This window comes from Neolamprologus multifasciatus, chromosome 6 (assembly GCF_963576455.1).
Source record: "Neolamprologus multifasciatus chromosome 6, fNeoMul1.2, whole genome shotgun sequence".
NCBI lineage: Eukaryota > Metazoa > Chordata > Actinopteri > Cichliformes > Cichlidae > Neolamprologus > Neolamprologus multifasciatus.
The window spans coordinates 26,051,256-26,064,683 of NC_140444.1; the positions used below are offsets into that span (position 1 = coordinate 26,051,256).

Below are 13,428 nucleotides of genomic sequence, written 5' to 3' on the forward strand. Positions count from 1 at the left end.
CTAAAGAAACAGCAATACTAGGCTTGCTGTCCCCTAAATAAATTAATTCATTTAAAATTGCTGCCATTACAGAATTTTCTTGCTAAACTAAACTAAATCTGCATTGTCCTTTTGAACATAGTTAATAACATGCAAACTGCCAGCAAGTCAAGTTGATGGTGGCTCAAAAAGTAGAGCCAGAAGGTCACCGGCTCTTCCTCCCTGACTCAGCCAACACAGTGAATTTCCACCCATGGATCCATCTGTGTATTAGTAACAGTCCAAATGTATGCCATCATGTTTGGACAGGACTGAGCGAAAATTATGAAGAGTTTTTGGAGAGTCTCCAAGAAATGCTAAAACACATTATTAGTGAAACTGGATTTCCTAGATCGTCTAATCTCACCCAAACCAATGCAGACTCTAATTTACTTATCGTTTTATTCAAAGAGCGATATCTTTGAAAGAAGACTAATATGTTCCACTTTGTCTCATTAGGGGACTACCTCCACGTCTGCACCTGAACAAATGACCTCCAGCGTACCTCTAAAAAGCATTTGCTCCAACAGATCCCCTGTCCATTAACACATGCTTTCTTTTGCTTCCATGGCTGATTTATTCAGTCATTTTCCTACCAGGAGCTTGACACTCGCTCAATCTTCCCACTCTAAAACTAATCCTGAGTCCTCCCACCGCTGGACTGTTCATCCACCGACGTTAGCTGGCAAGCTAAGGGGTGTGCTCTTTTTTGTTTTTGCCTTTTTCCATCTGTGTATGTACGTGTAAAAGCGAGGGAGTTAATGGGAGTAAATAATTGCGTGACTACCTACAATTATGGGGGAGAATCCTTTAGCGATGCGAGTGTGTGTATTTATGTGCCAGGGAGCATTTCAGGGCAGGTTTCATTGTTTTAAGCCCAATCACTCGATGCCTGGAGCTACCAGGGAGTATTACTTCACTTCCTGCTGTGTTGTGGAAGGTCAAACTTGAAAGAATTCAATTAGGAAACTTTGATTTATGGCCAGAAAATGACAGCTAAGCCACAAATTAGGAGATGCAGACTGAGAAGATGAGGGGCTTACATATGTTTTAAATGCAGCAGGTCAAGATTGCCTGAACTAGCAAAAGTCAACAACTAATCATACAGATTAGATGTAATGAATACCACTTGCAGTTTTGGGAAATTTGTCACATTGTTACTCAAATTTCATATATCTGTGAGCAGATGAAAACTGTGCAAATCACTGCATATAGAATCACTTCATCAACATAGATAGCATGACGCTAGTAACATAAAAAGTTTCAAACTGCACTATTCTATCAATCCTTCTCAGACATCTGAAATACTTGGGTCGTTACATGGCAAAAATGCTCTGCACATGTGAAATCCTAGCATCCGGTGATTAAAGAGCAGGTTCACTAAACTATGATCAATGGCAATTACAAAGCAACAAAATTGACTTTAGGAAGAATGCACACACAGTTATCTGTGTGTTAATGCCCCCCCTACTTTTTCAGGGAATTAAGAAGAAAAAAGATCCATTATAGTGAAAACAGGGGAGAGGAGGAGTCTCCATGCTCTTACCTTAGACAGATCTCTAAAGTTGCTGGGCAGAGTGAGGTCAAGCTCCTCTGAGTCATAGTTGGTGATGACCCATGGAAAGACTGGGTACTGGTTTAGGTCATTATAGGTACGGCCTGGAGGGGAGACAAAGCATGGGGGAGAGGGGCGACAAATATTGTTAAAAAAAAAGTTAGCATCATAGACTGCTAAAATGTGCACAGCACCTCTATGTTACACCCTGCAATAACATCGCACAGGTGCTGAGCGGTGTCCTCACCAGAGATGGTGTTCAAAAACATCAGGTACTCAAAGTTGGATATTTCACGGCGCTGCCAGCGCTGAGTCATGTTGGAAGCCTTGAACAGCTGCTTAGGTGTGGCCATAGAGATGCGTCTATAAAAAGAAATGGAAAGCTCGATATTAAAATCTTTTGTAGCCGTTCAAATCACAAGAACAGCAGACTGCAAGAATAAAAAGCACCGGGCTTTATTAGACTTTTGCAATCCAAATGTCATTTCATGAAAAATCTACTGAACTTACAGTCTTGCTAATTAAGAAGACAAATGCGCAATAAATTGGGTTGAATACACATATTTACGTGCATGTGTACACACACACAGGAGGCCCCAAAGAATGATGTATGCTGCAGGACAAAAACGAATGACCCCCAATCCAATTAAAACAAAAGAAAATGATGAAATTAATCAATGTCACTGTGTGAGATTATGGTCATTAGGCCTTGCCAAAGAAAAGAAAAGAAAAAGAATGTGAAAACATGACTTCCCAAACACAAGTGTACTTTGACACATTTTTTATATTGTCACCAAGCAATTCTGTACATCTTTTGAACTGCTTTAAATGACATTATAAATAGATATGGCGAAGTAAAGGAGAGAAAAGAAGGAATGCAAAACTGGAAAAATGGTTGAAAACAGAGGGATTAGATTCAATTATGAACATATATTGGACTTGTGCTTTAATTTGTGCATCTGTGTGTGCGTAACTCTGGACATGAAGCTAAATTGTGCTGTGCTGGCTGTATGAGCTGATGTGTACCGGGTTGCCCTGAGCAGCCGTCCTCAGGTCGAAGAGGCAAGGTGGCCGGCAAACTAGTATGATTAATGAGCCGAGCACACACATTCACCTGCCCTAACCCTGTGTCTTATACACACAAACTCTCCTACACCCACATCCATTACTGGATGCACTTCCTCACTTTACTTATCACACAGCCCTCACTGTTATGTTGCCACATGTCAAATTCTGTGATGCTTAATACCAAAAAGTTACAAAAAAATTTAAAATATCATCTTCTCAAAATACAACTCAAAAGTCCCATAAGACGGACTCTGGCACACCTCAGATTAAAAGGGCCAATCACAAATCTTTAATCTTATCCACATTTTTTCCCCTCAGATTGAATTTTAACCATCACCAAAGCGTCTTGAAAACTCTGTCTTGCTGTGAATTTTGTGCAAGATTTGTGCAAAACCAACACCATCGGCTCCAGCAATGCGTGCACACAGAGTGGGCATGATGTGAGAGAGGGCTGGGGGAAGGTGTGTGCCCTGCAGGCTTACAAGCAAGTATTTGCTTCACTCTGGTGGAAATAAATAAATGAACTGGACTATGTTTGTGTGAAGCCAATTATATCTGGGGGGAGTGGGGTAAGGAGAGGGAGGGAGATTAGTGGCCAACCCCATGCGTACATTTTTGAGAGAAACAAGAAAAAAAGCTATTTGAAATTTTTTAATATTTACATAACACCACCATAGATGTTCCATAATCCTCTTCTGCTCCCCAGTTACCATTTTTCTCCCCATGAGATTGTACTGCAACAGCAACAAACACAACAAAGCAATCGTGCACGCCTAACCTTGTCTGTGGAAGGCCAAAGTTCGTGCCCACGCCAACACGAGGAAGGCTGTGAACCACCTTCTTTACCGTGGCTGCATCTGGGAAGTTGAACATGACTGCCGCTGCAGAGAGGCACGAAGCAACAAACAGTTATCAAGGATTATTTCTTAAAGATTAGAAATCACAATAATGCCAAATTTTGATTGCCATTTCTCCACAATTATTCATTTAAAAAAAAAAAGGTGTGTGTGTGTGTATACCCAATAAGAAGGTGAAATAGTTAAGCATAGACAATTATGGGGGATGCCTTACTCCTATTGGCCATGAAGACTTCCAAAGCAGTATTCTGCAGGAGGTAGCGTCTGGAAAAGACGGCACGAATCTCAGAGAACAGCCATTTTCCATGAAGACCTTCTGTGTAGGCTAGAATCTGGAAAACACGAAAGAGAAACCAGAGAGATGTGGATTCCAATTAAATAATGAAAACAGAGCAAGCAATGGAAATTAAAATTAAAAATTAAAAGAAAAGGAAAAAAGAAGAAGAGAAGGGAAGAAGGAAGGCAAACAGACCAGAGGGCCGGGTTAGTTCATTTTTCACAGTGATGGCATGACGGCTCGAAGAGCACGATTAATGTCTTATATTGATCAGCCTCAATGAAAAAGAGATTCCTTTAGCGAGAGAATGGGCGCTATTCAGCCGGACGCTGTGAAGGAAATGTTCTGTTCACTAAAAGATCATCTATTAAGTGACAGTTTGCTGTGACAAGAAGCTATTTTATGCAAAACATCTGATTACAACTGGTCTCTCCATTTCCTCGGAGGTAACTGACACGGAGGTCAGACGATATTATGTTACTAAGCTCCACATTTAAAAATGCTTCGATGAACTGAGCTTAATCTGTCCCCATGGAGACCGCGGTGGCTGTCAGAGTGACTTGTTCTGACGGCTGTCACAGCTCCTGACAGACCCGCATGCTTAGCCCTGCCCCTGTGATTTGTCCTCATACTAATCCAGCACTTAGGTTGGCTACTAACCTACTTAGCACTGCTTTGTTAACTAGGTTTTTATTTCAACCTCTGCTTTTGGTTTCAAAGGTGCCCGCTGTTATAAGGCAGAAAGGTGAAAGGAGCACTTCATGTTGTTAAGATATGATTTTGCAGCATCTTATTAATCAAAAGTATTCAAATTTGAGCCAGCACGCTGGGCTTAGTGTTAAGCTGAAGGAGCTCATTAAAGGCAAGGGGACAGAGAAGAGGACCAGCTGAGGCCTTCAGCTAAGGAGCGCTTCCCTCGCTGTCTCTCTGAGGAATAAGACCTGCCTGCATCACAGACTCACTTCAAAGTCTCTGGAGTTCAATTAAATGTGGATTAGTGGCCTGGAGAAGCTAGCCAGCACCGCATCCTCCTGCCTCCCATCTCTCTCAAGGCAGCTTCAGATGATTTAACCAGTCACAGCCAGCCTAAAGCCAAACCCATTTCCAAGACTTTTTTGTTTGTTTGTTGTAAATAAATACAGTGTAACACAATATTAGCTCTTAAGTTCAATAACATCTTGATGATGAATTTTATAAAGATTTTTTTTTAATCTTCAACATATTTAATTCAAAAAATAATTTTTTGGCATTGGGGAAAAAATATGCTTTTTTCCTATTTGTAAACTAACCAGCCGTACAAAATGAGCTGTCCTTACACTTTGGCTTTGATATTTATTATTATTATTATAAAGACAAACCATTGCATTCAGTCAGCTCTAGGGATGTTGGGCACAGATTTCATTACTTCCACCAACATTACGTTTATTGTGCACCAGGTAGAACGAACCAAAGAAGGAATGGCATGGTTTTAAAAATAAGCAGGAGCAGACAAAGAAGAGGGTAGCACCAAGGTTCAATCTCCAAAGAAAAAAACCTAAACATTTATTTTATTATCAAATTAGGACAAAGATAAGCTCAACGGAATCTTTAATGCATTTAAAACAGTGGATATACTATGCGTGAAGTATTCTCTGAGGCATGCTCATATTAAATCCAGGTCAACAATTGCATTTTCAGATTTGTTGGCTACTAATTCCTCAGCAAAATGGGGACATAAGTTGTGATCACTTTTGCTAGCTGAGATGTTTGAATTTTGATGACAAACAAAATCTACTGGTTTTCATCGTTTCCTCTATTTACAAATGTGACAATAAGCTGATCATGTCGAAACACTACAGAAGGAAAGACATTTTTTTTTCTGTTCTTCCATCAGATCAGAAAAGAGATTCCAGTCTTCAGGTGTTTAATAAGTGAACGCTTGAAGTATAACTATTCACAACTAAAGAGTGGTTTTACATAGACGCCCAGTGATAAACTAATGAAGCTGCCAGCTGATAGAAAGATATGACACAAGTGAAGGCACCCAGATATATTTCACTAGACTGATGAATCTCCTGGAACTCAGCTGTAAACAGCGTGCTGCTCTCCAAGATCATCATCCCGATCGGCAGCGCCCTCTCCCTTGCAGATGAAAAAGCAGAGCGTGTGACAACGGGTATGACGAACTATCTGTGTCGTAATGCTCGAGCTGTTCTGACCACATCTGGACAAATTACATTGGTGTGGAGGTTGTTGTCCATGCTGGAGTTATGGGTGCATCAGCTTCATCTGTAATATATAGTAGTGGAAGCTTTAAAGAGACGGGAATGCTACAGTTACAGAACAAGGGAAAATAATAGAGATTTCAGACAATTACAGTCTTGAATCGCAATTAAATTCACCATCTCTGGTTTACCATCTACTGAATGTCTGGTTTTAAAGTGATAATATTAATAATGAAACAATATATTATTATTGCGGCAGCATCAAATTGATCAGGAGCTGATCGTTGACAGAAGCCGTTTCTTTGAGGTTTCATTTCAAGTGGAACGATATCCACGGGCACAGGTTTGGAGCACTCCGAGATCAATTTCACGGCGTCACGCGAGAGGACACAGCCAAACAGAAAACAAAAGAACTGGTCTTGATTGCATTGCCTTCTCTCCATCTCTCCCTCTTCCTTGTTCAACCTGTTTGTGCAGCGGGCTGCGGCTCATTTCTGAAGCACTGTCGTTTGTCTTTGTCAGATGCCCAAAAGACTGCGGAATGAAGAGGGACACATGAAGAGGGGTCGGGTGACTGTGGCTATGGTGTGTAACCACACACACACACACACACACACACACACACACACAAAAGCTGTCACCACTGAATCTCACAGACAGTCTGTGCCAGCGAATCCTCTTCATCACCCCTCGCATCCACCCCTCTTACCAACCAGAGCATCTTTAGAAACAGAGGTAAAGCCAAACACAGGGATGCTAATGGATTAAATTGAAACTTTACTGGATTAAAGAAGAGTTAAGAGAGCAGAGAAGCAACTATCAGCAACGTGGTTCAAGATAGATGAGGCTCTCAGCTGCCTTTGCAGTCAGGCCGGCTGAGTGGGTGTGTGTTTTTGGGCTGATAAGACCCCAGAGTTGAAGAGGAGAGAAGCCACTGCCAGCAACCAATGATCCTTATTTGTCATAACATGTGAAAAAATACAAATAAAATATCATTTGAATATCAATTGTGGTATTTTAGGAAATAAAGGTTTCAGAATTGCACATAAACAGTGTTTGATGAGTGGCGGAAGCATATTTGCATGTTCGGTTTAATCTACTATACATCCTCGAAGGGGAAAAAAAGAGGTGATTGAAGTTCAATTTGTTGCCTCTTATTAAGTATTTCCACATGGGTGCCTCAGTTAAAGGATAATGGATGAGGGATTTATTATTACCTTTTGGTCAAATGAAGTGGTGTGGGAGATAAGGTGATGAAATTAATGAGCGGGAGGAAGAGAGGTGATCCATCAACATCAAAACGCAGACGAGGGACAAGCAATACTGCAAGAACTTGAATAGAATTCATAAAAAATGAAGAAAAAAATGTGCATGCAAACAAGGGACTGAGGCTACAGATTCCTTGCTGTTTGTGACTGTTTCCACTTGACTGACCACAGAATCAAGCAATCTGCAATAAACAGTTTCAGTGAACCGAGTCACTTGCAGCAGGTTTTTATTTTTTTTACTGCTGCATCAAATAAGAAAGAAAATGAAGAGAAACATAAATCGGCATTTGATGGCTTTTCAATACTCGTAGTATTTCTGCGTATGCACCTTGTAAGTTCAGTTATATTCCCCTCTACTCGGTTCTTCACCCTCCCTGTTCGCTTTAACCCCCGCCCCCTCCAACCAACACACACACACCTTTCTCTGTTCCACACTGGTAAACGAGGCCGTGTCACCCCCCATCAGTAAATGAGTTCATCGGACTAACGAGCAAGCAAAGGGCCCCGACACACTAACAAGGGTCTGTTGGCTGCCTGTGCCTCTGGACCAATCAGGACCCTCATCAGCGTTGACACAAAGCCTCCCCGAGCCCTCTGGAGCCAATTAAGACAGATTTTGCTTTTGAGATTGAGTGATAGCAAAAAAAAAAAAAAAAGAAGAAAAAAAAAGGATAGAGGAAGGGAGACTGATGGACCGAGAGTACCACGATGGAAAAAGAAAGAGCCACACAGATCCGCACAGTTTGAGTGTAGGGCTTCACGAAAACATGCACAAGCTTTAGTCGTGACTCACTGCAGGTTAAAACTGTGTTTTGTTTTGTTTTTGGCGAGTAGGTGTTTGGAGGTTGCATTTGGAATAAAGTAGGCAAAGCTTTTAAGAGGAAAGCAATGCTCAACACAGGAACGCTCGATCATGTGACCTTAAGAAAGAGCAGCCACATGACTCCTCTTTCACACTCCAGCAGTTGTCCTCAAGCTTTGTGGCTTTGAAAGCAAGTGCTTTAACAAAATGGCAAAAAACATGACACTACCTCAACTTATCCATGTTCTCCACAGAATTTAAGAGAAAGTGCATCTGAATATGCAAATAATATAGAACACTTAGCTACTGAAGTAATCAAGCGTCAGTTTAACAAAACTAATGTTTCTTTGGGAAAGCCTGTTAAATTAATAGTATTATTTGACTGATTTCTATTCTATTCTTCGTATTTACCACAGAAGACAGAGTGGTATCAATCTTCCCATCTAAGCAAGTTAAGAGTATTATCCACATTTTTTCCACAAACTTAATAGGTATATTTAAAAAGGAGCAAATATATTATCCATTAAAACTAGAGAGCATCTAAAAGAAAGAGTGATATGAAAGTCAGTGGTGAATATTAGCCATCCTGTCATCATGCTGCAGGAACAGTTAGCCCAAAACGAACTGATAATCCCAGTTGTTCTACAGCTGTGTAACTAGTGTAATGTGTAATCACTGGTCACACATAAAGTTCTATTTGCCTTGAGGGGAGTAAAACAAACTACAAGGTCAGAAAAAAATAAACACAGCTAAGAAGCTGTGCTGGAAAGTGAGAACTGAAGCAAAATAAACAGGCCCAGCTTGCAGCATGTGTAGGGTTATGAAGCCTAAAGACTCAAAGTATTCAACTCCAAACGTCACCCAGCAAGAGTTTGTGCTCCCTGAAAGAAAGTCCCCTTTGAAAGGATCTTTGGGGCCACTTAGTCTGAATTTAGCCTAATAAGGATTAACTCCCCCCTTTTTCAGCCCTTTTCACTGTTTGCTAACAGGTTAGCCTTTTTTCTATCTTTCGCCTGCTTGGCCTTTTTGAAGTGGGAGACAAAAAAAAAAAAAAAGAGTCTTGTGTAGATTTAGGGAAATGCTGCAGTGGTCTTGGGGTTAATTGGTGGTGAATTAAAGACTTCAGTGCATTAAATCATTAAAAATTCTACCTTGGGCATAAGCTATGAGGACAAAAGCCTTAGAAGTGCCCCAACATGTAATAAGATACCAAAGTGGTATTAATTATCACTTATGATGGCAGTAGCAGGTATATACATAACACAAACCCCAACAGAAACTATAAGTCAAAGCCTTAGTAAATGACAGATAAAGCCTTTAACACCAGACTGCTAAGGATTTTAGTAAATTACAGTTTTCCTTTAAGAATGGCAAAGAACATAAAATGGACATTTTATGCTGATATATTGAACATCAGTGCTTCCTTTTCACTCCATCGCAGGCTGGACTGAGGCCACAAAGGGCTCAAAGGTGATGGGTAACAAAGGATGGATAAGTGAAGAGAAAAGGGCTGTGAAACTGGGTGCAACAAATACAGAATATCTAGAGCATGTTATGAAAAAAGTCAAAGAAAATTAAGATAATTTACTAGAATTGTGTAACAAAGATGATCATATAGAATGCACACCTGCACTATGGCTAAATGTAAGGCCTTTCTGATATTGCTGAGCACCTGTTGACATGGACGGGACATGAAAGAGCTTCTATACATTCCTGGATTTGTCAAGCGCATCAGTAAATACTAGCACATCAGGGAAAGCTGGAAAAGAATGCATACGCTTTTCACTGACACTCGGAAAAATCAGGGAGACAGCCCGGAGCCTCCGCTAAAGCACAGGAGCTCTTTAGGACTAAATGCTGCTGGACCTCTGCTCTCCTATAAGCTGCCATAGCAAACATCAGACAGGTTAAGATCACCGACCGGCTCCTATCGCATTCTCCCCGCTTTCCTTCAGTCTCCCATTTTGCCATTTAATGAAGGATAGGCTTTTTTGGGGGGTATGTGTGAGGCTTTGCTGAATAAATTCTTCTCTAATCCAGCTATTGTCAGCAGCTTAAGTGGGTGTAGGGTGAAAAGTACACCCCTCTTGGGGAATTTTGGGTGGGTTGTCCGAAAGGATAGGCGAAGAAGAGAAAAGGCCTTTTTAGTGGAGAAAAAAAAATGTTGTGGAGAGTTAAAATATTTGTACGTGACTCAATTGGTGCTCCAAATTTATCAGTGACAAGCACTTTCAGCTACACTTGGAATGACGGAAACTGAATCAACAACCGTCTTCAATTACGTGTGCACACGGGGTGTTATCCCATTGCTGACTCAGAACACAGGGCATTAGATGCTAGTTTAAATACTGAAACTTGACTGTTCTAAGCCAACGCTTAAGCTAAGTTTTCTTCTTTGCATATCGAGCTCACAGGGTATCATAAGCTTCAATTATGAATAATACTCTAGGCACCTGATAAGCATAAAAAGCAGTTTCTGATCTGATCTGCATGCAGCGTGTTAATGGGCAGGTAGAGTAGAGCTAGGTCTGCAAGAGAACTGCTGAAAATGCATGGTAGCTTCATCTGCAAATAATGCACGTATGAGCAGTAACGTCAAACAAAGGTGTGACCAGCAAAATAGCAACAAAGAGGAGGAAAAAAAACCCAAAGTATAAGCGTTGCACAAACAAACTGACCCACTCAATCTACAAATATTAAGTCATGGTCCTTGAAGTTTCATACGTACAAGTTCAATTTTAAGTTAGCTTCAGCTTTTTATTCTACCATGGAGGCTGAAAAACGACGGGGATTGCTGATCTAACATGAACCACTAATAAAAATCAAAGATCTGTGGTGTAAAACAAACATGTTTATTGATGAAGATGTTAAGTTAAAACCAAATCTGATTCATGATTAGGATTTGATTTTATTCAACACCGAATGTGTTTGAATTGTTTTGTATTGTTGTTATATTATATTCCACAAATCCACTTTACTCTTCCACTAGAAATGGAGTCTTGGATGAGTAAGTAATCTCCAGAGCATCCCTCTGGTTGTGCCGTTTAAACCACACTGAATAGGTCATTAACCATGATGACAATAGAAGTACAAGAATTTAACATTCTGCTCTCTGGCACACAAGATGTCTTTACACAGATTGTGCATCAGTGTTATGAGGTCGCACATATAAAGCAACCTGTTTTTGACTTTTTCGAAAATTAAAAACATGCGTTATGTTGATGTCAAGCAATTTTACCTTTGCATTTGTAAGGTAACCAAAAAAAAATGGAGACTTAACATAAATAGCTACTTGCTTCTATGATCCATGGATCTGTTTTAACTTTTGATATGCAGCAGAGAGCTTTCTGACAAACCGAGAGCACATTTACAATGCCAATTTCCAAAAAGCACGGCTGGACATCGATCTTTCAATCAAAGCCGCGTGCCTCTCTGACCTCAGCTGAATAGCAGAGGCCCGTGAGAACAGCAGGTACACAGGTGCTGATTGTAATATCAGTAGCCTACCAGGCAGACTGGCATCCATAAACAGGCCTATCCATCAGGCTGGTGCGTTGCCTTTGACGTGTGTGTCAGAGGCAGACGAAGGGAATAAATGATGGAGAGAGGGGATCAATCAAAGGAGGGGAGAGGGAGGCACCTGCCCCCTGACTGGTCCAGTCAAGCCCAGAGATGGAGCATGATGGAGGGGCTAGGCTCAGGTGCAAAAAAGGAGGGGGTAGCTCTTTGTCTGGAGATGCTTGGTTAAGTGTGAGCCAGGTCAAAATGGCCACAGTGGTCTGTGGATGTGTTAAGGTCCAAAGTCAGGTCACAAACAGAGAGAGGCTGAGCGTGTTTGTGAAGGGGGTTGTTTAGAGTGCCTGCCTGTGTGCGTGTGTTTGTGTGTACGTGTGTGCGTGTAAGTGTAAGGAGACATTAGTCATCATTATGTGGTGAGATGAGACTGTCTAATGGTTCTTTGCGTGATTACCTATGTGGCAATTGTCTTTCCCTGACCTGTCCTACCTGGTTACCATTTGCTGCACAGATGCATCATCGGCCTGTTTTTCACAGAAGTCACGCTTTACATCGGATTGCAAGGGTTACAACAAAAACACAAATATGCTCTGACTATACTAAAATAATTCAAAAAGCAAGCTGAATAATAAATTATTATTATGTGCAATATACCTGGATGTTTTAATTGGATTATAACACTGGTAGAAAAACGCTGAAAACAAGACTACAAATCTAGGAGCCACACAAGCTGCTTTGAAGAGTTTTTTTTAGCAAAGCAGTGTTTAATTCTAATGTAAACATGCTAAAAACTATCATTTTAGTATGATGAGCATATAATGAGCGTAATTTAGCAATGAATGCTACTCTCACTACTCTCAAACTGACGTTTTGGGCAGATTTTGGAGAGAAAGGGAAGCACACATTCTGATTGTGGCTCTGAGATTTCAAGTGCAGTTTCAAGTGCATTTTACCTGTCAACCTCAGAAAACACCAGCAAATAGAAAAACGCTGCAAGAGCACAGAAAACACAGCAGAATAAAACAATGAAAGAAAAATATTTTAACCTCCTAGGACCTAGCGTCCACATATGTGGACATCACATTTTGGGTTATTTAGACTAAAATACTCAATTTTGCTTTACCTGGACCTGATATCCACTTACGAGGACATTATACTGCTACTGTTCTATCAAAATTTTAAACAAATATCCTCATATGTGGCTCTCATTTTTCTTAAAAACAAAAATAAGGTAAAAAAAATAATAAAAATCTGATAATTCTTTGTTTTTACATTCATCAGCCCCAATGTGACCAAATATCAAAGAGAAATTAAAAATGCATGTCGTGGAAGAGTTCGGGGGTTAGGAGGTTAACACTTAAAACTTTAAGTAAAAAATATAACGTGAAAAAAAAATCAAAGGAACAGGTTGGTGACACTAAAGGAAAGTCGAAGCATCACCAGAGTCATGAGGTTTAAACCTGATATGAGTGTTTGTAAAATAAACAACACAAAAACCTGATGAGATATTTCAGTCTGGACCAGTGTTGGGCCAACAGTAAAATCAATACATCTAACAAAAGAAACAATAATCAGATAATGGCCAAAATCTCAAAGATGTCTAATAATAATTGCAGGTTTAATATATGCAAAGGGTCAGATTCTGAATGAAGGGTCGATGTCTCGATATGTCTACTGAACTGAAGACTTCAAGTTCATTAATCATCAGTGACATAGCCTTATTCAGCTGGATGTGAGGGACTGTACACAACAGTCCATGTGGTTGGAGACCCAGTATCAGCATGCAAGGGTGCTTCACCTCCTACTGGGCAAACAGAAATACAGTTCAGAAACCTTAATTTGGTGTTATCTCCTATAGTTGGC

The 13,428-nt window shown here is 40.4% G+C and overlaps 2 protein-coding genes across 16 annotated transcripts in view; one reads left to right on the forward strand and one right to left on the reverse strand.

Moving 5' to 3' along the window:
- The window catches only part of lrba (LPS-responsive vesicle trafficking, beach and anchor containing), a 175,305-nt gene that overhangs the window by 46,084 nt on the left and 115,793 nt on the right, over window positions 1-13,428 (reverse strand). For 9 of the 15 annotated variants that reach the window (XM_085161780.1, XM_085161782.1, XM_085161781.1 and 6 more), the window contains 4 exons: window positions 3,713-3,830; window positions 3,420-3,522; window positions 1,821-1,936; window positions 1,565-1,677 (listed from right to left, as the gene is read on the reverse strand). In XM_085161780.1, the coding sequence (XP_085017906.1) occupies window positions 1,565-1,677; window positions 1,821-1,936; window positions 3,420-3,522; window positions 3,713-3,830 (450 nt within the window). Of the gene's footprint in view, window positions 1-1,564; window positions 1,678-1,820; window positions 1,937-3,419; window positions 3,523-3,712; window positions 3,831-6,444; window positions 6,514-13,428 lie in introns of all 15 variants that reach the window. The other 6 variants (XM_085161769.1, XM_085161772.1, XM_085161771.1 and 3 more) reach the window with 1 other exon arrangement.
- Window positions 1-13,428, forward strand: part of fhip1aa (FHF complex subunit HOOK interacting protein 1Aa) — a 200,920-nt gene that overhangs the window by 17,739 nt on the left and 169,753 nt on the right. The window lies entirely within an intron of this gene.